We start from the raw sequence: 23514 nt of genomic DNA, 5'->3' as shown, positions 1-23514 counted from the left end.
CTTTCCTGAAAACTGAATTATACCTTAATTGGAAAATTAATTTACTGCTGGATAACATTGCTGTTTATTTGGGGGGAATTTGTTATTCTACAGATTTCTCTCATTGGCCTTACTTGCATTACAGACACAACTTCCTACCTGCTACATATGGCATTTCACTCTGGGACTAAAATCCAAAAGGAGGGCTGATTGTAATCTTTTTGTCCCCAGTCCTGAGGGAAACAGATCTGGTTTTCTTCCAGATTACAGAAACTTTCTGTTGCTGATCAAGATAAATAATAAGCTATATAAAAGTTTAAACATCTTGCATTTAAAAGCCTTTATTTATGACCTGTCTCAGAAACTGAAGAAACAAGGGGTCAGTTATTTGTAGGCTAGAGTATTTCAGACTTCATGATGAAAAGCACTTTTCAGTCTGTGTACCTTTGTCCAGAGGAAACCATAGTCAGGACTGGAGCCCCCCCTCCCATCTTTCTGTGCCAGGCTTAACTGAGGGAGATAACGAGGGCACAGTATCGTGCGGAGTGGGCAGCCCACGTGGGTTAGTGTCTTGTGGTTTCTAGTGTGTGCTCCCTGGTTGTTCACCTAGCACACAGAGTAAAACCCAATACGGGATGCTTTTGTGGATGAATGAAGAATACCACCCAGTACCTTTCTTCTAGAAGTTTACAGTCTGGTGAAGGCGAGAGGAGATGATTAAAAAGTAGATTAGGGGCGCCTGGGTGGCTCAGTCGGTTAAGCGGCCAACTTCAGCTCAGGTCATGATCTCGCGGTCCGTGAGTTCGAGCCCCACGTTGGGCTCTGTGCTGACAGCTCAGAGCCTGGAGCCTGTTTCAGATTCTGTGTCTCCCTCTCTCTGACCCTCCCCCGTTCATGCTCTCTCTCTGTCTCAAAAATAAATAAACGTTAAAAAAAAAAAATTTTTTTTAAGTAGATTAAACTTGGCATTGTTTCATCAAGAGCCAAATAAGTGATACAAATGTGACTGGGAGACCAGAGGAGGAATCCCGCATTATGGATACAGAGTAGAGTGTCTCAGCGTTGTCTCTATTAACATTTGGGGCCAGATAATTATTTGTTATGGGGGGGGGGGGGGTTGTGTTCCGTGTTGTAGGATGTTTAGCGGGATCTCTACCCACTAGATGCCAGTGGCAACACTCCCCTTGCCCATATACACACAAGATCACACAGTGTTTGAAAGGCAGGCCCAGGATCGGACTCCAAAGCCCGTACTTTTCCCATTGTTCCCTTTTGCCTCAGGACTGGCTGGATTCATTGCCTTCCGTTGCTCTAATGGAGCTCTTTTTTTTTCTCCTTTACAGGGCCATGCGATGATAGTGGAAGCTTATCCGAAATAATAAAGGAGAGGTGACCTGGAGTTTCTGCGCAACACTCGCACTAGGCAATGCCATTCCAATGCATTACTAACTGACATCCTTAGTTCCTGTCTCCTCTTAGGAAAAGACAATTTGTGGCCTTCTGTTCAATACTTTGCAATTAAGCCTTGCTAGTATTCTGAGCTTTCCAGTAATCACGGCTTACTACTCTTTCAGGGATTTCTTAATCAGCAGAATCTCTCAGTGTTATGTTTAAACAGTTGTTTGGGGGCTCTATTTTCATTAAATACTTAAATGAGTGGTTGCAGTTCAGGAGAGATTTGGAATCATCTTTGTAACATTTGCAAAGTATACTCCTTCCTATTTGTGACCTAAAGATGAGTGTTTTCTATAAAATACAAACCAATGTGCCTAAAGAAACTTAATTATGGAAAGGTAATTCAGAGTTTAAATGTCACTGAAAACTTACAGTAAATGTTTAGATATATAAGTACCCTGTTACACTTAATAAAGTGAGGGAGTATTGAAGAACTGTTTGCCTTAGTTTTTACCAGAGATAAAGGGTTGTTCTCTTGGCTTGGGGGCAGATTTTGCCTTTAATTACTCATTTGTAACTTTTAGCCATTTTAGTCAGTCATGTGGCTGCTAGGGGTATAAAGAAGGTCCTGCTTTAGAATAACACCTTTTTGGGGCTCCTGGGTGGCTCATTCGAAGCATCTGACTTCCGCTCAGGTCACGATCCCACGGTTCGTTGGGTTCGAGCCCCGCATTGGGCTCTGTGCTGACAGCTCAGACCCTGGAGGCTGCTTCTGATTCTGTGTCTCCCTCTCTCTCTGCCCCTCCCCTGCTCATGCTCTGTCTCTCAAAAATAAATAAATGTTAAAAAAAAAAACAAAACAAAAAACATTTTAGAATGACACTTTTTTCCCCATTGCTCCTTGGGGGTAAATTTATTTCACTGTTTGGAGATGTCTCTGCAAGGATTTAAGTCAAGTGTAAAGAAATTTTATAAATAAAAACATTAAAAACCTTTTTAAAAAAGGGGTGCCTGGGGGGCTCAGTTAGTTAAGTGTCCGACTTTGGCTCAAGTGATGGTCTCACAGTTCATGGGTTTGAGCCCCACGCTCGACTCTGCTGACAGCTCCAGGCTGGAACCTGCTGCGGATTCTGTCTCCTCCTCTCTCTCTGCCGCCCCTCCCCCCCGCCTGCCCACCGTTTGCACTCTGTCTCTCTCAAAAATAAACCTTAAAAAAAAAAAAATTGCCTATGTTGAAATAAGAACTTTTGTTTATGTGACAGAATGGAAAGACAAACCACAAAAGGGACAAAGATACAGATGCATCCTACAAAGGAGATACATCTCTCTCTCTCACGATCTATGTCACCCTGATACAGATCTATCTTTCAAGGGATCCAGGTTATATGAAGAATTCCCGTACATCAGAAAGAAGAAAGATGACTTACAAAATAATGGGCAAAAGATATGAACCGGCATTTTTTAGAAAATAATGTAGAAATGGAGAATAAACATGAAAAGAGGCTCATTAGTAATGAAAAATCAAATTAGGATCATAATGAGCTATTCTTTTATACCCATCAGGAAAAATGAAGACTCAATACCAGGTGTTGATGAGGATGTGGAACAATAGGAACTATGACACACCGCTGGTGAGAATACAGATTGATATGAACCACTTGGAAAACAGCTTGGCATCTTGCACATTTGAATAGGACACACGGTCTGTGACCCAGCACAGGAATGCCAGGAGACGCGTGCAAGAGAGTGCATAGCACCATTGCTCTTTAATGCAAAATATTGTAAATAACAAATGTTCATTGACAGGACAGGTTCAGAAACAGGCAAAACTTAAGTCTGTTTCTGAGAGGCCTACATATGAGATAAAAATGTTTTCTAAAACAGTTAAGGGAAGGGAAAAGAGGTCTTTCATACAGAAGAATTCCAAATAATGCGTGTAGACTCCGTGATCCAGGAAGTAGGACATGTCCGTCCTCAGTTGAGTGTGGGCTGGACTTCATGTCTCAACTCCAGCAAATAGAGTATGAGAAGGGAAAACAAGGCATCTTTACAGTGGAGAAACATGGCAAGCACTAATTTCACTAAGTGACCAAGGTTAACAGTGCTGGCATGTAGATACCACATACTTCCGGCATAATGTGATCAAAGGGGCACTTCACTTCAGGGGTATTCTTTCCAAATACCCATTAGCCCAGTTGGGTCATAAAAAAAAAAGCATGCAACACAAACTGAGGGACATCTACACAGAATGTGTTCAAAACTATCAAGTTCACAAAAAATAAGAATACAGAGAAACTCAGACCAGAGGAAGCTAAGGAGACATGACAAATGTACTATGGTATCATGGGTTGGATTTGAAACAGAAAAAGGACATTAGTGGAAAGATCTGGAAATAATGGTGTTTTGTTTTTTACCGTTTTATCCTCTTTAATCCTATAATCACAAAATAAGAAAAGTTTAGATTTCAGTTGATGTTCAAGTCCATTTCTATTTCTAGTGGCTTTTAAAAATTTACATACTAGATATATATTTTGTAAAACATCAAATGAATACTTATAGGTGCGCCTGGGTGGCTTAGTTGAGCAGCAGCTCTTGCCTCTGGCTCAGGTCATGACCCCAGGGTCGTAGGATTGAGCATTGGGCTCCACACTGAGTATGGAGCCTACGTAGGATTCTCTCTCTTTCTCTCTCTCTCCCCCTCCCTCCCTCCCTCCCTCTGCCACTCTTTTCTGCTCACTTGCATTTTCTCTCTCTGTCTCTAAAATAGTAAAAAAGAAAATGTCATTGCCAATCCACTGTGCGTACTATAGGGAAAAAAAAAGCATACCTTGAGATTGATTTTTCTGTTAACTCATTCACTTTAGTAGACCAGTCCCAGTGACCATCTGAAGTATATGAAACTCAAAGACTTACAGGCTCTTCAGCTCTTCCTCAGACTCTGGTTGCTTCTGGTCACTAATACTGTCAAAGATGGACTTTCAGACACATCTTTCCTAAGGTTCAAAAATGGCACCTGGGTGGCCCAGTCGGTTAAGCCTCTGACTCTTGATTAAGGCTCAGGTCATGATCTCACAGTTTGTGGGCTCAAGCCCTGAGTTGGGATTCTCTCCCTTTCTGCCCCTCCCCTGCTCATGCACACATGCACTCCTGTGAAGGATCTCTCTCAAGCCTTTGTTTTCTTGTTCAAGTTGAAATATGTGTTCCAGTACCTTGCACCCCTGTTGCTTATCAGTTTCAATGGCTTTCCTCATTACTGCCGTCATTTCCGTTATCTGATCAACATGCAGTTGGAATTTCTGATTTGCTTCCAAGTGCCTCCTCTCCGGTCCATGTTGAGATGTTTCAAAGATGTGTCAGGATGCATCAAGGAAGACTCCAGAGCTGTTACAACAACCCATGTCAGTCTGGGAGTGCTGCTCTTTTGACTTCATCATTATATCCAGATCATCTTTTTTGCTAGCCGTTAGCAGTCTATGGATGTTCTTCCAGGAATGTATGCAATTCTTTGTTCTTTGGTTGTACTTCTCTGATTTGCCTGCTTTCTTGCTGGATTCCCATAACCAACTCGGACTGTGGCCGATGTCTTGCAACTTCGTTAAGCTCTCGAATTTCTTCCTGATCCTGCTCATCACGTCTGCTCACTTGTTGAGAGCGGTGGTTTGCTCGGTCGGAGATTCTGCTGCGTCATCATGATCTCTCAGTCTTTCAGCAAGCGCATCAGCATCAGTGAGTGCCTTGTCAGTTGTGCAACTCATTTCTAAAGGAGTATTCTGGTCTCCCTCCCCTGCAGCCATCAGCTGTGGTGTTAGGACTCAAAGCCTCTGCTAACTGGGGCCCACGCGCCCAAGGGAAGAGACTCCTCTCGCCTGTTCAGCTTCTTCAGCGAGCAGACGCAGAACCCAGCAGAGGCAGTCAGTGGAGGGGCGGCTGGAGGGGGCAGCAGGGCTGAGCCCCATCACTGGCCCAAGGAGAACCTTCTGGAGATAAGTTGGTTTTTGTTTAAGCCCAGAAATAAATCTGATGTGGTCCAATGATTTTTGGCAAGAGTGCTAAGACCGTTTAATGGAGAAAGGACAGTCTTGTCCGCAAATGGTGTTGGGAAAATGGGCCACCTGCAAAAGAATGAAAGTTGGACCCTTACCTTACACCATGTACAAAAATTAACTCAAAGTGGATCGAAGACCTAAACATAAGAGCTAAATTGATAAACTTCTTAGAAGAAAACAGGAAAAGCTACATGACATTAGATTTGGCAATACTTTCTTGGCCGTGACACCAAAAACACTGGCAACAACAACAACTAAATAGGTTGGACTTCATCAAAATTAAAAATTTCTGTGCATCAAAGGGCAACCTATTGGAGAAAATATTTGCAAGTCATATATCTGATAATATCCAGAACATACAAAGAACTCTTACAACTCAACAACCAAGAAATAACCCAGTTTAAAAATGGGCAAAGGATTGGGGCGCCTGGGTGGCTCAGTCGGTTGAGCGGCTGACTTCAGCTCAGGTCATGATCTCGCGGTCCGTGAGGGCTGTGAGTTCAAGCCCCGCGTCGGGCTCTGTGCTGACAGCTCAGAGCCTGGAGCCTGTTTCAGATTCTGTGTCTCCCTCTCTCTGACCCTCCCCTGTTCATGCTCTGTCTCTCTCTGTCTCAAAAAAATAAATAAATATTAAAAAAAAAAATGGGCAAAGGATTTAAATAGGCGTTTCTCTAAAAAATATATACAGATGACCAATAAGGACATGAAAAGATGTTCAATATCACTAGCCAACTAGTCCAACATCATTAATCAAAACTACACCGAGATACCACCTCACATCCATCAGGATATCTGTTATCAAAAAAACCAGAAAATAGGGGCACCTGGGTGGCTCAGTCTATTGAGCATCTGGCTTTGGCTCAGGTTATGATCTTGTAGTTTGTGAGTTCAAGCCCCGCGTCGGGCTCCGTGCTGACAGGTCAGAGCCTAGAGCCTGCTTCTGAATCTGTGTCTCCCTCTGTGCCCCTTCCCTGCTCGCTCGCTCGCTTGCTCTCTCTCTCAAAAATAAATAATATTCAAAAAAAAAAAAAAAAAACAACACAGAAAATAGCACACGGTGGTGAGGATGTAAGAGAAACCAGAGCCTTTGTACGCTGTTGGTGGGAATATAAAATGGTCCAGCTGCTATGGGAAACAGTATGATCGTTCCTCAAAAGATTAAAAATAGAATTATTCTATGATCTAGCAACTCCATGTCTAGGTACGTACCCCAAAGAATTGAAAGCAGGGATTTGTGCACCCACATTCATCGTGGCATTATTCACAATAGCCAATAGGGGAAAGCGACCCGAATGTGCATTGACAGCTGAATGTGTGTATACACATGGTAGAGTACTATGCAGCCTTAAAAAGGGAGGCAATCCTGTCACGTGCTACAACATGGATGAACCTTAAGTGAAATAAACCAGTCACAAAAGGACAAACACTGTATGGTTGTACTTATATAAGGTATACAAAATAGTCACCTTCGTTGAGACAGGAAGTAGAATGGTGGTTACCAGGGACTGGAGTGGGGAGAATGGGGAGTTGCCGAATAGGTATAGAGTTTCAGTTTTGAAAGATGAGTTCTGGAGATTGGTCGCACAGCACTGTGAACGTACCTTCCACTATGCAACTGTACGCTTGGTTAAAGTGGGAAATTTTCCGTGTTTCACCACAAAAAAATTTTCTTAGTGTTATGTTGATCACATTCAGAGTAGAAGTTACCTCTGGGCGGGAGGCAGTGGGATCGGATTGGAGAGGGCTTTCGTGGCGTCTCTGAAGTTCTAGGTCTGCAGTTAGGTCACGTTCACCCAACTTTATGTAAGTTACATGCTATTTCTAAACATTCTTTTTTTTATATTAAATATAATGTATTGTCAGATTGGTTCCCATACAACACCCAGTGCTCATCCCAACAGGTGCCCTCCTCAGTGCGCATCACCCACTTTCCCCTCTCCCCACCCCCCCACCCACCCTCAGTTTGTTCTCAGTGTTTAAGAGTCTCTTATGGTTTGCCTCCCTCCCTCTCTGTAACTTTTTTTCGCCCTTCCCCTCCCCCATGGTCTTCTGTTGAGTTTCTCGGGATCCACATATGAGTGAAAACATATGGTATCTGTCTTTCTAAAAATCTGGAACACTGCACGAATTTGTGTGTTCTCCTTGCACAGGGGCCATGCTAATCTTCTCTGTATGGTTTCAATTTTAGTATATGTGCTGCCAAAGCGAGCACTGTTTCTAAACATTCTATGCCTAAGAGAAACAGCGATTTTCGGTAGTGTGACTGCTACAAAAGACGACCCTTGGCTGTCATGGTTACAGATGCCTCCATCTAAAGTACACATTGCTGGGGCACCTGGGTGGCTCAGTCGGTTAAGCATCTGACTTTGGCTCAGGTCATGATCTCACAGTTCGTGAATTCGAGCCCTGCATCGGGCTCTGTGCTGACAGCTTAGAGACTGGAGCCTGCCTCAAATTCTATGTCTCTCTCTGCTCCTCCCCTACTCACGCTCTGTCTCTCTCTCCTTCAAAAGTAAATAATAACATTAAAAAAAAAATAAAGTACACATTGCTGTTTGCTCTCAGGTACCTCAAACAGGTTACGCTATTTTTTTAATGTTTATTCATTTTTGAGAGACAGGGAGAGAGTACAAGTGGAGGAGAGACAAAGAGTGGGGGACAGAGGATCCAAAGCGGGCTCTGCCCCGACAGCAGACAGCCCGATGTAGGCGGGGCCGAAACTCACAAGCCGTTAGATCAGGACCTGAGCCAAAGTCAGATGCTCAACCCACTGAACCACCCAGGTGCCTGCCCCCCTCCCCCGTTATGCTCTTCTTAAAGATCCCAACTTAAGTGCCTCGCTTTTCATATAAAACTTTAATTAGACCCTTTGTTCCACCAAATAACCATTTGGGAGGAGAGCCTTGACTTGCCCTCATCTTTCATTCACACTTCAGAAGTGCACTTCCCCCCTGTGCTCCCCTCCCTCACCCACCACCCCCCCCACCCCCCCACCCCCCCACCCCCACAGGCCCTCCAGCTGTTTGCTTCTCATGGTCTCTGATTCTGAGCAAAAGTCCCTGTTCTTGCTGTGGTCTGTATAGTTCATTCATTCAATAAATACTTACTGAGTGCCTGTTACATGTTAAGCATATTTTAGATGCTGAAGCTACAGCAACCAGCAAACCAGACACATTCTTTGCACCTTTGCATCCATCTTTCCAGAGAGAGGAATCCTAATTCTCAGCCTATCTTCTCCCCCTACCCTTTCTCATTTACGTTTTAAATTTTTTCTCCAGGTCTCTCAAATTCCAGTCTCTCTCAAGGAATGAAAAGCAGTAGCAGAGTCTCCAGTCTTCTTCTGGGACTTAATGGATGACTCAGAGGTCCTCTGTCTGTGTCTGCTGTGGTTTATCTGGGACTCTGAACTGGTATGTTATGCTCTTTCAATGAAGAGGGATCATTGGTTGAGAGGAAATGGGAGAATGTGGGGATGAAGGACAAAAACACTGAGGAAAAATACTACTCTGGAAAGAAATGCATCATTGTGAAAGAGACCAAGCATTTAGACATGTTGGCAATGTTTGTGCCTGCCCTAAACTCAACCGGGAGCCCCTTTCCCCCTCCACGCTTAGGGAACTGCCAGCGATCAGACAGAATTGATTCCCAAAACAGAAGTCCAAGCTTCCTCGAGAACCTCTAATGTAGTCCACCCTTCTGTACAAATCTAAATTCCAGGGGGTATTTTGTTTATGGGTTTGTTTTTTTTTGTTGTTGTTGTTGTTTTTTTTTTGCTTGACAAGTTTCTATTTTTAAATATGCAAAATGTCCAGAAGAACTCTTTCAAAATAACGTTTTTTCTACCATAGAAACACATGCTCGTTGTAAAAAATAATTCAAATAATATTTACAGAGCAAGAAAAAAGTGAAAAATCAAGTAGCAAGATACTGTTAATATTTTGATATCTCTCTTTTTCAGTGCACACATATTTGGACACAAAGGGACCCAATTTTGGTACGGACCAAAATTGGCTGGTATCATGCTATTCTGGAACCCTTTTGTCTTACTTAGCTGTAGAGCCTAAACATTTTCCCGTATCAGTAGGTGTAGCTATACGTCGTCACTTTAAATGACCACATAGCACTCCTTTGGTAGATATATCCTCATTGGTTTTACCAAGTGCGCTTTGTGGAGGATATAAACACACTGGAACGCACATCCTTGGTACATTCATCTGCTCACTTGTCTGCTTATTTCTTTAGGCCGTCTTTTTAGAAATGAAATTAGAATTTAGAAATGAAATCTTTACTTTTTTATATTTACCTCCAGAACTTTCTTTTCAGTCCTTCTTTATGTGACAACCAAGGGAACGAAGGCTTAATGTCACTTCATTTGTCAATCCTAACGTGTGTTTTTAGCAGCAAAGCATGCATTGAGTGTGTCCGTCATTTGAGAAGGAAATATGAGAACGTATATTTCGACAGAAGCACACTCAGGGGTCTCTGCTGCTTTTAAAGCGAACGCGTATTATTTGAACTATTCACAAATCGTTTTATAACTTAAAAAATTAAGACTGTAAATATTAATGAAGTACAAGGGCAATTGAGACAGGACCCTGTGGCCAGGGAAACCAGCAGGCAAAGCCCTCGCTGTTTCAGTGGCTGCCCGCCTCCCGTGGGGGCTGGAACAGGTCCGAAGCATAGAACGGTTTGCAAGTGCCCTGCTGAGTTGGTATCTTCTATTTGAACGAAACAATTGAATCCATGTAGGGAACTATTTAGGCTGACGTCTGTACAATGAAAATACACAGATCCATGTTTATAAGAAAACTGTTTTCAAGAGCATATTCATTTCAACAGAAAGCATTCCCATTCCATTTTATAAAAATAGCCATGACTTTTGTAATTTAACAAAGGCTCATTCATAAGAATTTTTTTCCATTTCTCTAGTTGAAAAATTTTTCAGAACCCTCCCATCATCTTGTGGATTCCACGAGTTAATTCAATTAGATGTCTTGGTATCCTCTCAAGGCTTTAAAAAAACACTTTTTTTCTTCTCCATATCTGGTCTTAGCTTGAGCCGGTCACATTTATCGATTGATTGATTTGTTAGTTTATGTTTTTGTTTACTTTTTGAGAGAAAGAGAGCAGGGGAGGGGCAGAGAGAGAGGGAGACACAGAATCCCAAGCAGGCTTTTTTGCACTGTCAGCGCAGAGTCTGATGTGAGGCTCGAACTCATGAACCGCGAGATCATGACCTGAGCCCAAATTAAGAGTCAGATACTGAACCGACTTAGCCACCCAGGTGACCTGAGCCTGTCACTTTTAAATGCCCTTTTTGTCATCTTGTTGCCTTAATTCTTAGCGGTCTGTGGCAACTTCCTCTCTACTTTAAAATCGTTAATGCGCTCTTACAAACGTTCTTAGATCGGTGATTGTATACATTCGTACATCGATGAAACTTACAGTTATACTGATATTGTTGGAAAAGTTAAAGAAAGAGGGACCTATTAACTTCATCTTTTCCTAAACTTTGAAAAGAAACAAACCAAAATCTGTCCTTCACCTTTAATGTTTGCAAGACTAGAGTTCCTGTCATCAGTCATCCTTTCATCATAGCTATGGAGAAGAAATAATCAGAAAAGAAATCACTGAGTAGTTAAAAATAAAACAATTTTTAGCAAATCTGTACCAGGAACTGTCGATTGGTCAAAAACTGTTGAGACGGTTTTACTTGCAATTATTTTGAACTTTAATATCTGTCGATTACGTTTACAGCAAAGGCAGGCTTATTCAACAGGTAGCTTTAGCTAGTTTTTCATGCTCTTTTTGCTTGGATAGTTTAGGGGTGTGGGCAGGTGACCTGCGAGAGAAGGGAACGTGACGAGTGGAGACATTAGCCTGTCTGTGCGGGGGGGGGGGCGCTGAGCTCTCGGATGGGGGAAGGGCTCAGAGCCCCGGGTCATGGCTCATCCTGGTGGGTTCTCGTTCCCCCAACTCCCTCGGATGGGCTCTGCGTGTGGTTCACTCAAAGCCTCTGCCTTCTCCGCAAAAGGGCTCACCCTGAAGCTCTGGGCTGGTGAAGCAGACCTTTCACCGCCTCTGCAGGCTGCCCACCCCTCTGGACACCAAGCCCACCAATGGCGATTCCTTCAAGGCAAGGGTTTTCTAGGACGATTAAGAATTTGACAACGCACAAAGGAATTTTCAGAGTGGACTGAACCAAGGCTTGGTGGTGGTAAAACTCCCTGCTCTCTGAGGTCTCCACCTTCCCCGTCCCATCAAGAAATGTCTCTGCTGGAAAAGTCTGTTTTCCACCCGTGGGCCGGGACCGTCAATCATGTGAAGAGGAGCCTTCTTGGCCAGGAAGCCCTTTGCTAGCCTCCGCTTCCGTCCATGCCACGCACGCTGCCCCCAGGAAGGCCTGCTTCTCACCTGGTGTCTTCACTTCTTCCTTGGCTCTGCTCTGGGATGTAGGTTTCATATGTAGCCTAGGAAGGGGCCGGAAGGCCCAATTGCAGGGCGACTATTATTATTATCGACTCTCTTTTGATGAGCTTGTGCCCATTTTCACGTTCTCACCTGCCTGGGGCCGCAGTAGCCCTAAGGAACTTGGTTCTCAGCTATGCTGACTCCCATGCTTACCGATCCTACATTTCCCTTCATATAGTAACTGGAGGCAGATTTTCAAATGGAGAAACCAGGGGCTAAGAGAGTCCCCAGCAGTCCAGGTTGTAATCAGGAGCCCAGGAACCTGACTCCGACTGCTCTGACGGAGCTCCTGTCTCCATCGTTGGGGACTTCGAGCCTGGAAAGTGCTCATTCTAGAAGACAATCCCAAGCTTCTCTCAGCCTCTAGCTGTGCCTGTCTCCTCTCGGGAAGGCTGTGGGACGGCTGCGTCTGACCCCTTAGTGGGAGAGCTGAGAATTTGAAGCCAATAACTCACCAGGGAGATGGTGGAGTTGGGGGACTGGGAGCGGCAGAAGCGTTTGAGTAAAGCCTCTCGTACCTGCAGGACAGGTAACGCCCTTGTTACGCCAGCCAAAGTCCTGGCCTGGGCACTGCAAGTTGGGCGGAGGTTAGGTGGGCAGACTCACCTTCTTGTCCATGAGGCAACCAAACAGTAAGATGAAGACGCCCTTAACGGGGGGATACGGGGATAAGTTAGTCATGGAGGAAGGAATCAACCGAAATCGACTCCCTCCCCCTCCTCTTCCTTCAGCCTCTGTCGTCCTGTCTAATTTGTGTCCCGAGGCTTCCCATCTAGGGTTTTCTGGGCATTAGCACCGCTCGGTGCATAGAATCCATTTCAGGTGCTTCTCTGACGGCTTTGGTTACCAAGGGAATATCAATATCAGTTTGGGTACTGACAATTCCCTGACGTCTCTGCCCAGACCAGATACTGTTTCGCAGATGAGAAAACCAGAGCTCCCAGAGGTTTGTCCAGAGTCCTCCAGCGAGTCCGTGGAGGGACTGCGGCCCAGACCTAAGTCTCCTAAAATTCCTGAGACTGCTTCTCCTGCTCCACCTCGACCCCTCCTCGAGAAGGCACTGGCAGTGACCTAGACCATCTAAAAGGGCAAAAGCACAGCCGGCGCTTTATCACCCACCTGGGTGGTGTTGAGAATCGTGAAGATGTAGTGAGGCACTGTGGAGACTTCCTCCAGCAGGGTGGCCAGGCCCAGCCCCCAGGTGAGGCCGAAGATGGGCGTGAGAACGAGCAGGGCTTTGATCACCGCCAGAAGGGCTTGGCGCCTCTCCGCCCGGGGCCCCTCTGACGGCGAAGGCCTCAGGAGCTTCCGCACGGCCATGGCGAGTACCAGCCCGTTCACGGCCACTATGGCCAGCACTGGCCCCACGAAGGTGTAGAGCGCCCCTCCCTTCCCACTTAACCAGCACGCCCCCTCCCTCAGGTATTGCCCTCGAGGTAGGTAGAGGGCCAGGGCGGCACCTGCAAACCCCATCGGGCACACGTAGCCGAGGACCACCATCAGGGAGAGTACTCGGCACTGGGACAGCTGATCGAAGACGAAGAGCAGCTGGTGGGCCAGCATCAGGGCCTGAGCCAGCATCCAGAAAAAGGTGGCCAGGTAGAGGAAATGACAGAGGAAGGCAGCGGCCAGGCAGAGCGGGCTTCGGGGCCCCGGAGGAAGCAGTGGGGCTCCCAGGAAGCAGGCGTCTGCGGCCAAAAGGCAGAGCACCACGTTGAGCAGGGCCGTGTGGCGTAAGTAGGCGACTTTGCTCTGTGCCACCACTCTCCAAACCAGCCTGTACACACCTAGGCACACAAGCAGTGCCACGATGGAGGCCCCCAAGCCCACCTGACTCAGCCGCTCCAGGGTGAGGTTTTCCGGAACAGTGTCTGGGGACGTGAGGACGGAGAAAGCGGTGAGGTGCCGACAGACGCACCGGGTGGTGGGGCTGGCACGAGCTGTCTGCACCTGGCACCCTTCATCCGACCAGCCCCCCTTGCCCCGGAAGAGGCTGTGGTCCCAGAAGACACAGTGCGGAGTGCCACCCGTGCCCCCGAAGTCCATGACGACTTCTCCCTGGTCGAAGGCCTGCCCACCTGCCATGACGGAGATGGCGAGGACCAGGCCGGGAGTGGCATAGACGGAGTCCCCCAGCCCCTGCCCGTAGCTTGAGGGCAGAAGGCGGTCCAGTTTCCGCAGCACCAGGCTAGTAATACTGACGTTGGTGCCGTTACGGCCCAGCGGGGCCAGGGAGCACCTGGGAATGTGGGCCCGCAGTGGGGGCCGAGTGGGGAAGGAGACTCTGTAGTCAGCGGGAAACGGCCCAAGCAGCTGGGTCTGCAGCCGCACGTTTTGCAAGCTGAAGGAGAAGGGGTGATCCTGAGGGCACAGACTGCGTGCCAGGGTCTCCACAGCCAGCAGGAGATCTGAGCCTGTCGAGGGCTTCTGGGCCCGGGCTGGGGTCCACAGAGAGCTGGTGTCCAGGTCTAGGACCTTGTCTGTGGTTTTCAGGAGAGCCTGCGGCACCCAACAGAGAGAGCCCAGCAAAGAGATGAGCGCTGGCCGCTAGAACCCACGGCGCTGCGTCAGGGGCGCTGGGAACCAGAGGCCCCAGACCTACCTTTCCTAGGCTTGCGCAAGAGACCCAAGAGGGGAGGGAAAGGGGAAGGGGAAGACAGGCCCGAGAAGGGAGAGTTTCTAGATGGGAAGAACGGGTTACCACCGGGGTGGCTTCAAGTACGTGGTCTCCCGATGCACATCCAGCACCTCCATCTGACGACCTTTCTCTCGCCTCCATCCCTTGGGCCACCCAGGGTGAAGGGGGGCCCTCTCCAATGCCTTGACCCCAACAGGTCTGTAAAGCTAGGAGTGGGGCCCAGTGGTTAGCGGGCACGATGTTCTGAAGTGGAAGGCCACATGCACGTCTGTCCACCCACATGTGACATACATTCCCAGATAGGAAGAGGGCGCACTGTCATTGGCCCTGGTTATTCTTTTGGATGCAGCTTAATGGTCATCAGTCGTTGCCCACTCTGGGAGCTGGTTCAGGTGAGTCCAGCAAAAGCTGAGGGCGTGGGGACCTCCGTGTAGGTGTCGTGTGTGTGCGTGTGTCTGTTTGGGCGCGTGAGCTTACACCATATCCACCCATCTCTGCGTGTCCATAAATGCTTCTGAACTCGTGTCTTCACATCCCTTCCTGCCTTCCCCGACCTCCCACGTGTTCCCAGCCTCAGACCTTGTCCATATTCCATGGCCTTGGAAACCGATGTCCAAGGGGCGAGACGGACCAGGAGAGCAGACACTCAGACTCTCTCGAAAGGTCTGCCTTCTGACAGCCCATGGTGATGCCAGAGGGACAGAAGTGCCCAGAGGTAAAGAGCTTCGGGCCCCCACTACCCCGGCGGCCCCCCGCTGTGGCTCAGAGATCTCACCTCCAGGGCGCTGCGGTTAAGCTGTATTCTGGCATCCACCACCACCTTGGCCAGGAAGGATATGGTGCCCAGCAGTGCCAATAAGTCAGAGGGCGAGCTCACCACCTTCGCCTGCTCCGACAGCTCAGCCAGGATCTGTGGCGCCTCCACAGCAGGCCAGCCCTGGCCTGCCCGCAGCAGCTGAGACAGACCAGACACAGCAGGAAGTGGGGGGGGTGGGGGGATGGGTGAGATGTCACAAGGGAGGGGCCGCTCCTCCCCCATCCAGCTCTTTCCTCCCCAGCCCTGTTCCAGTCCCCGGGGGAGCGGGAAGCCACACGGAAGGAACTCACACCTGTGTTAGTGGGCTGGACACTTGGTGGGATTAGGATTGGAGGAGAGCGCCCTCCCCACCGTGAGAGTCCCGGGCATCTGTGGCCCCCACCCTCACACCCTGGCTCTGCCAGGCTCCGGTTCAGGGAAGGTGAGGGGCCTCCAGGCCAGGCCTCAGGGGGGAAAGGGTTCTAAAGCTAGGTCCCGAGTGAGAAAGGGGTAGGTCATGGAGGGCGAGGCCCGGAGCAGCGGGGCCTGAAGCTTTACCCAGGCTCTGTGAAACAAGGCCAGGACCCCTGTGTCCGTGCAGCCGCCGTGGATGGGCTCCCAACTGCCATCAGGCCCGCAGGTCCGCTTCACCACGCCTGTCCTGTTCACTGGACACGGGGCCTGTGCCACGTGGCCAGCCTTGGTGACATTCCAGGCAACAGCCGAGGAGTCCTCAGGGCAGGTGGCGTCTCCGTCTGAAGAATGATATCAAGGAGGCTCAGCAACCGTGGTGTAGCCCCAGCCTCCCCCGCGTTCGGGGTCTGGAGACTGGCCGTGTGGCCCAGTGTGGGGGAAACGTCGAGGAGCTCCCAGGGCGAGCAGGTGAGAGCTGGACCCAACCAGCTGGACCCCGAGCCCCACGTACCCTGGATGATGGTGACAGAGACGGGGACCCTGAGAGGGGTCAGTCCTGGGCTCTGCAGCTCACAAGTATACGTGGTGTCAGCGGCAGGGCAGCGCTGAACGGTCAGCACGAGGCACCAGGAGCCTGGCGTGTTGACTAAGGAGGCTGAAGGTGACACGAGAGAGAGGGGAGCGGTTACTGGGCCTGGAGCAGACCCAGAACCCGGCAGGCCCAGAGATGCCCTTGCAGTCTCTCTAGCAACTTCGGAAGCAGATGATACCGTGGGGCAGAGCGGAGTTGTGTGCGAGCATCAAACTGCAGAGGCGGAGCTTGGATCTTGGTGAAGGGCGCCTGGGAGTCTCTAACCAGCCCCAGGACTTCACAGAGTGTGTGGCCAGAGTTCATTAAGGTCGTGGGAAAACATCTTGTGAGCAGTTATCTACACTCATGTGGTTACTGCTGTATCAGGAGGGTTAGGATCGCTCACGGGGTAACCACGGTATTGAATGAACTTGGACCCGGAGCCCCACGTTGAACTGCAGCCTCTGCTTCCTGGGAGTTGAACAGCCAGCTGCTCGGAGGACACCAGCTGCCCCTTGTCCCCTGAGCCAGACACAGCGCTCCTCGTACCTTTGCTGCCCTCTGTGGGGCTCCAGGAAGCCGTGTAGACCAGGTGTGTGCTGGGGAGGCAGCAGCTCAGCTGGAAACTGGGGCTGGTGGCGCAGGAGATGGAGAGCTGGTCTGGAAGCCGGGCCACATCTGTCGCCTGCAGGGGCACCTTCACCACCTGGTACAGCTCCCACCTGAATCCCTGAGCTTCGAAGCGGCACGTGTACTCACCTGCAGATACACACCTGCTGTACCTCCCGGCTCCTCCGCCCCACCCCTGCGCCGCAGAAGCTCTCCTGCCAGGTCTGGCCTCTGCTTAAGCCCAGCAAGAAAGATCCCTGCCTGGGTGGCTCAGTCGGTTGCACATCTGACTTCGGCTCAGGTCATGATCTCACAGCTGGTGGGTTCGAGCCCCACTTCGGGCTCCGTGATGACAGCTCAGAGCCTGGAGCCTGCTTCGGATTCTGTGTCTCCCTGTCTCTCTGCCCCTCCCCCACTCGTGCGCGTGCACGCGGGCTCTCTCGCTCTCAAAAATAAATATTAAAAATTTAAGAAAGAGAGAGAGAGAGATCCCTGCCTTGAAAGGGGTTTCGAGGAGGAAAAGGACTGGAGAAGAGGCTCCTAACTTTTGTTTTTAATAGCCTGGAACCTCGAATCCTAAGGTGAACCTCTTCTCCACCAGGAGATGCCTTTCCAGCACTGCCCGCTGCCACTGCAACATCTTGAAGAAAAACAGGCGTCTGTTCTCTGCTGAAATGGAAGCCCATTCTCTCCGGGCCTTTGTTTCCCCAGAATGGGTAAATGGGAAGATGAAAAGGGAAAAGAAGGGGAGAGAAGAAGAGCAGGAAGGAGAAGAGAGGGAGGAGGGGGAAGGCAAGGTGCGGGAGGAAGGACAGAGAGAAGAGGAGGACGGAGAAGAGAGATGAGAGGAAGGGCAGGCTGGCTACCTGCCCATTTATGCGAGATGTTGAGGATGCTGAGGACAGCCTGGCCCGGGCTGGAGGTCAGGGACACCTGTGTCCCCGGCTGCAGGAGGATGGGTCTGGGGCTCCCCGCAGGCCGCAGGAACCAGTTTAGGTTGGTGGTCTCATGGCTCGTGACGAGGGTCAGGTTTAGCGTGTTGCCAGGCATCTGCACCTGGGAGTTCAGGCTCAGTGTTCCGGGGACTGTGGGGAGGCAGGAGGCAGGGGCCGCTTAGAGCATGAATTGTGGCCCTCCACGTGGCTAAGCTCTCACTCCTTCCCCATCGTCCGAAACCCATTCCTCCTCACTTCCTCCCCACACCCTCAATACTGTTTTGTTTTGTCCCTGGATGCTGCAGTCCAGACCTATCTGTCATTGGGAACCAACGGGGAAGCCTTTTGGCCGGTGATTTCCACTTCCCTAGGTAACCTGGGGCCGCCGGAGCCCCTTCCTGGCCTTCCGGGGTCAACAGCAGTCACTCTAGCACTTTCTCTCCGTGTCCATATGTCTCAGGAGCTCTGTTGTTCATTCGTCTCCCTACTCGGGCCCCAGGCTCAGGGCTGTGATCTGCCAGGATAACTGGCATTTCTCCCACCACCGGGAGCCACTGGGCTTGGGCCGGCTGGCAGAAACACAAGGGTCAGAGAGGAGAAAACACGGGCTTTCTTTCACTTGGGCCCATTGGTTTCCAAGTTCCCAAACCTCCTCACCAGGTGGCAGCAGCTGGCAGTACCCGGCTTCAGGAGGGCTGAAGACCAGACAGCCACAGGGCCCGCGGCTGCGGGGACTCCGGCAGGGACGGCGACAGGAGCAGACGCTGGCGTTCCACTGGTACCCAGGGAGGCAGGCACAGTAGGTGCAGCCATCGTGGTGGACATTACACTCTGGGGCAAAAGGAGGGGACAAGAAGTGGGCAGCCTGTGTGAGACAGCCAGGTAGTCAGGACCCGATGCCCGAGAGGCTCTAGGGCTGGGTGCCTGGAACAATCCCGAAGTCACAAGAGCCTCAGCCATCCGGGACTGCCTCCTCAGGCCAGGGTTCAAAGCAGCGGAGGTCCTGCTGGGCGAAGTCCTCAGGGGTGGGGGCGGAGAAGTGCCAGCCCACCACCGGCTGCCTCTTGGGCCTCTGCAGAGTTTCGAAGAGGGGGGCATAGAACAGGAAGGAAAGGGTCTGTCTGGGGGGGAGATGGGGAAGGAGCCGGGCCATGCAGACCCTCCAGGAGATGGAAAGGGGCAGCCGTTCAGGCAAGCTGGCCGCAGGCCTGGGAAGCCCAGGTTCCTTTTTGTCTGAGCCTCCTTCCCCCACAGGCAGTGTAAGGGCCGCTGAGAGCTGAGAGGCAGGGCTCCGTAGAATCCCCCCTACCTGTGGTGAGGCCGAGGCCAGCGAGACTTGCTGGGGGAGAGGAGGCCGAGGCAAAGGGGGGAGTCAGGGTCCTGGAGAGTGTCAATGGCCAGGTCTGATTTGAAAAGTCCAGCTGTACATAGACTGAGACCAAGACTGATTCTACAGAGGAGAGACAGCAAGGCCAGGGTCCCCTTCTGCCTCCCACACCTGGCTGGTGACTGCCAGGACCCAGGGCAGGCCCCACCTCCCATAGGCCAGCTAGGAGCTGACAAGCCTCAAGAGGGCCATAGCCCTCGCTAGCTGGGGTGCGGTCACACGCAGCTCCACGCCACCCTTCCCCCCAAACCCTCAGCCCGTAGACGAGCCTCTCCAAGATGGAGGATTTTCTCAAGGCCTCTTAGCCAGAGAACTGGAATCTGGACCTGTGCGGCCGCCATGACCAGCCGTGGATCGGTACCTCCACACGTGTGCCCTCTTCAGCCTCATTCCCCGCTCCCTCTGCTCCCCCCGCTTCCCCTCCCTCCCCTCACCCCTTCCTCCTCCTCTCCACTCCATCCACTCACCACCTGCTCCACTCTTTTGGTTCAGTTGCTGCCCCGATTCCCCTCCAGCCTGACTCTGTCCCTGGAACAGAGCACGAGGAGAGACCTCTGAGAGGGGGCTGACCCCACATTTCTTCCAGGGACACCTTCTTCCCCAAGCAACTTGGGGACTAGCCTGAGTCATTTGGCATGACTCTACCTCTTTGAAGCTCTTCTCTTTTTTTTTAATGTTTACATTTGAGAGAGAGAAAGAGAGAATGGGGGAGGGGCCGAGAGAGGGTGGGGGGACAGAGGATCTAAATTGGCCTCCGTGCTGACAGCAGTGAGCACGTGGGGCTCGAACTCATGAACTGAACTGTGAAATCATGACCTGAGCCGAAGTCAGATGCTCAGCCGACTGAACTCAGATGCCCCTTGAAGCCTTTCTTTTTGCCTGTAATCCAGCAGGCACATCAGGAGGGGAAAGCAGGCTTCTGGTAGGAGGCGGCAGGGATACAGCCCCAAGGACCCCGCCAGGCCCTGCAAATGCCACCTGAACCCAGGAACCAGGCACACCCTGGAGAGTCAACATGCTTTGCTTAATTCCTTCCCGAATTTACCTGTCCCTGGGCCTCTAGGCTAATTGAAACGCTGTGTCTGGAACACCGGTGGGGAGGGCTGGGCAGAGCTGGCTGGGGCTCAGAGGCTTGGGGACTTCTACTCCCTCCGTAGGAACTGCGACCGAGGGTGGGCATAAGGCAGCATCTTCCCTCGGTCTCTTGTTCCTGTAAATTATTTCCTCACCAACTCCTCCCTCTCCCAAAGTTGTCCGTGAATGTGGGTATCTATCCAGAGACAGATACAGATATAGATATGGGTACGGATACAGATACAGATACGGATACAAATACAGGCACAGAGAGATACAAATATAGATATAGACGCTACCTGGGAGAAAACAGATCAAAAAGTGCTAATTTCAACTCTGCTGTCTTTCTTCAGATTCTCTCCTGTCCTCTATGCCGGTGGTTCCCAAATCTGGAAAATTTTTCTTTTCTTTTCATTTTTTATTTTTAATTTATTTTGAAAGTGAGACAGTGTGAGCAGAGGAAGGACAGAGAGAGGGAGACACGACCCGAAGCAGGCTCCAGGCTCCGAGCTGTCAGCACAGAGCCTGATGCGGAGCTCAAACCCACAGACTGGGTGATCATGACCTGAGCCAAAGTCGGACACTCAACCGACTGAGCCACCCGGGCGCCCCTTTTCTTTTAATTTTTAAAGGGCAAGCTTGACTGGGAGAGCCTTCTGGCATCACTGGAGTTCACAGTGACTCAAAGAAATAAAAGCTATCCCACAGCCTGGAAAATAAGACTGACCTCTCAGAGATTTTACAACAAACTGGCCTTTCTTTTTTACATGACTTCTCCCCCTGGCCCTTGCCCCTCCACCTGTCCCTTCGTCCACAGCTTGCTGCGTCTTACCTGGGTCCTCCCCCCAGTTTTACTCACAGGTTGGGATACTTGAGCAGCTGGTGACCCCACCAGAGGGAGAGTCACAGCCAGGAGTAGCAGGGGGACAGCTGAGTAGATCATGGCTCAGTGAATCAGTCCTCCTGAGTCCTCAGGCTGCTGCATGATGCAAATTTCCTCCAAGAGGAGTTGGCAAGGCCCAGCACAGCCGGGATGGGAGGGAAGAGGGGACAGGAGTCGCCAAATTTACAGAGGAAGTGCTACAGCCTGTGACTAAGTCACATGGGCATCTAGGTCCCTGTGGGGCCACCTGGAACCCACATGCCCCAGTGAGAATGGTCTGCTCAGGTTCTGGGGTCTGAACCAAGAACTCAGTGAAGAGGAGAGGGCTTGGGGGGGGTGGGCAGCTCCTAGGTCACAGCCAGCAATGTGTCAATAAGCTAGGTTCAGTCATGTCTCCAGGGATCTGGGAAATCTGGATTGTCCTGAAACTTCCAGGAAGCTGGATCATTGATCCCAGAGCCCAGAAAAGACGAACATTAGGCCTGTATGTATCATACAGCCTAAGATAATTTCCAGAGTCTTAAATTTAACAAAGAACCTGGGAAAATGCTGGGAGAGATTATCAAGTAATCTCACAAAATGGTTTTGAAGTGAGGATGGCTTTTCTAAACAAGACACAAAACCCAGAAAGCCAAAAAGAAAATGAAGCTTTAATTTGGGGATGAAAAGGGCATTAGGATAAAAAGGCAAAAGGTAACATGTTTGTAGTATGATGACTGAATAAAGAAATTAACATAAGAAATTTTTATCTTACATAAGAAATTTTTATCTTAACATAAGAAATTTTTATCTTACAGCATTAAGATAGAACATGGATAAAAATAAGAAAAAAAATCAGTTTACTGAAAAAGCAATGTCAATAGTTTGAAATACATAAAAATCCACATTGAAATAAGAAAATACTGTCATCTACTAATTATCAAAAGACAAGATATGTATTGATCATATTCAGTGTTGACAGAAGTGTAGTGATACGTGGGTACAAAAATGTGTGTATAAGGATGTTCAAGGCAGAGTTATTTGTGATAGTAAATGAGTTAAACAACCAAAATATCCATTCAAAAGGGACAATTCCAAACAACCAGACATTGTTGTGGAAAAAAAGTCAAGTAAACTCTATTTTGGACTGCATCTCAATATATATGGTGAACTTTAAAGTGTATATTATGCTCACCTTTATGTAAAAAAAGGGAATCTATATTAAATACCTGTGCTTTCTATACCTAGAAAAGATATTTCTAGAATGGCTATTTCTGGAAAAACACATCAGAAAGTTGGCGAGTGTTGCTTCTGGGAAGGGGAGTAAGGATCTGGGTGTGTCTGGTATATATTTTTTCTAAACAGAGGCATGTATTTTTGTAATCAAAAAAAAAAAAAAAGAAAGGGTTGATTTAAACACACACACACACACACACACACACACACACACACACAGATCCTAGAGTAAAAATCCAGCCCCAGTACATTTCTACTTCACTACCTCCTCAAGTCTCCCCTTGCTAGACGGCTATGGAAGGCATAGGGGACACACAGAACAAATACATGCATGGGAAACAAAGACTTTGTAAGTAATTCATTTCAGAAAGCTTGAAAACGGTGAAGAATCGGGTTTGAGAACCAGAGTGAGAAGCTACAATGCTGGGCGTGGGATGCTATCAGCATGGCGAGAACCGTGCAGTGTAGCAGCAGGTGGTCTGAGACGCTCCTGGGGGATACAGGACACTAACAGCATCTGCCACGGTCACCGAAGTGCACCAGTCAAAGCATGAAGTGGCCCCGGACAATGCTCAACAGGGGCTCCCGAGGAGCAGGGACTACAGAAGAGAGAAATGGAGCTGTTTCCGTAATTTTAAAGTTCGACACATCCGTGCCGGCACAAAACAATGCCTAGAAAAGATTGGAAGGAATGCTACAGGCTCTACAACGCGTCCGTTGGCTTGACCTCAGGATTCCCCAGGACCTAGTACCATGCACCAGAGGCCTTAAGTAATATTTGTTTCAAGTGAATCAATCCACAGATGAAACACACCAAGATGTTAACGGTGGTTCTAACTAAATGGTAGGATTTGGCATGCTTTTCTGTGTTTCTGTATTTTTCAATTTGGTACTCCATAATGGAAAAAAAAGCCTTAATAAAAATGTCAAATCTTACAGTCTCAACTCCTTTCTTATGTACCAACCGGGTTCAGAGTTCTTCATGTTTGCCCAGGTGTCCCCAGTTGCCAGGAAGCACCTGCAGGTTGACTCAGGTCTCAGGCTCAGGGTGGGGTTCAGATAAATAGGTACTTATTGCTGCCACCAACGTACTCCCCAAGT

At 49.3% G+C, this 23514-nt stretch overlaps 2 protein-coding genes, 1 non-coding gene and 1 pseudogene across 8 annotated transcripts in view; 1 reads left to right on the top strand and 3 right to left on the bottom strand.

Moving 5' to 3' along the window:
* The window catches only part of HADHB (hydroxyacyl-CoA dehydrogenase trifunctional multienzyme complex subunit beta), a 40821-nt gene extending 38445 nt beyond the window's left edge, over positions 1-2376 (top strand). For all 4 annotated transcript variants that reach the window (XM_019449989.2, XM_053891076.1, XM_019449978.2 and 1 more), the window contains one exon: positions 1323-2376. In XM_019449989.2, coding sequence (XP_019305534.1) covers positions 1323-1358 — 36 coding nt within the window. In that variant the 3' untranslated portion in view covers positions 1359-2376. The remainder of the gene's footprint in view (positions 1-1322) is intronic.
* A 1918-nt stretch (positions 2377-4294) lies between these two features.
* Positions 4295-5129, bottom strand: LOC109267269 (FGFR1 oncogene partner 2-like; annotated as a pseudogene).
* A 2396-nt stretch (positions 5130-7525) lies between these two features.
* Positions 7526-7632, bottom strand: LOC128773712 (U6 spliceosomal RNA). Its single transcript, XR_008418148.1, has one exon. It is a non-coding gene; the product is annotated as a U6 spliceosomal RNA (small nuclear RNA).
* A 3495-nt stretch (positions 7633-11127) lies between these two features.
* ADGRF3 (adhesion G protein-coupled receptor F3) lies at positions 11128-21258 on the bottom strand. 3 transcript variants are annotated; one of them, XM_019449936.2, is made up of 13 exons: positions 21175-21258; positions 19709-19769; positions 19164-19304; positions 18512-18685; positions 17786-18031; positions 16860-17069; positions 16251-16394; positions 15884-16080; positions 15305-15484; positions 13011-14390; positions 12498-12539; positions 12347-12409; positions 11128-11890 (listed from the first exon to the last, which is right to left on the bottom strand). In XM_019449936.2, exons 1-13 carry the CDS (start codon positions 21256-21258, stop codon positions 11831-11833), a joined length of 2982 nt encoding a protein of 993 aa, XP_019305481.2. In that variant the 3' UTR covers positions 11128-11830. The 3 variants fall into 3 exon arrangements, with proteins under 3 accessions (XP_019305481.2, XP_053747049.1, XP_019305472.2); XM_053891074.1 differs by lacking the exon at positions 21175-21258 and having other exon boundaries at positions 11128-12409; positions 17786-18004; positions 19709-19925; XM_019449927.2 differs by lacking the exons at positions 19164-19304; positions 19709-19769; positions 21175-21258 and having other exon boundaries at positions 17786-18004; positions 18512-18820.
* Between the last annotated feature and the right edge of the window lie 2256 nt (positions 21259-23514).

This window comes from Panthera pardus, unplaced genomic scaffold (assembly GCF_024362965.1).
Source record: "Panthera pardus isolate Hobbes unplaced genomic scaffold, ASM2436296v1 HiC_scaffold_26, whole genome shotgun sequence".
In the NCBI taxonomy this organism is placed as follows: Eukaryota; Metazoa; Chordata; class Mammalia; order Carnivora; family Felidae; genus Panthera; species Panthera pardus.
Note: the sequence above shows the minus strand (reverse complement) of the source record. Positions and strands in the feature narration are given on the sequence as shown.

Excerpts from the sequence above, each read along its gene's own strand:
- ADGRF3 (XM_053891074.1), bottom strand. The coding sequence starts at position 19,871 with ATGACTCAGGCTAGTCCCCAAGTTGCTTGGGGAAGAAGGTGTCCCTGG. Across the intron at positions 15,485-15,883 it reads CCTTGTTTCACAGAGCCTGG|CTGCTGCGGGCAGGCCAGGG; the intron begins GTAAAGCTTCAG and ends GGTCTGTCTCAG. Across the intron at positions 12,410-12,497 it reads GTTGCCTCATGGACAAGAAG|GTACGAGAGGCTTTACTCAA; the intron begins GTGAGTCTGCCC and ends CCTGTCCTGCAG.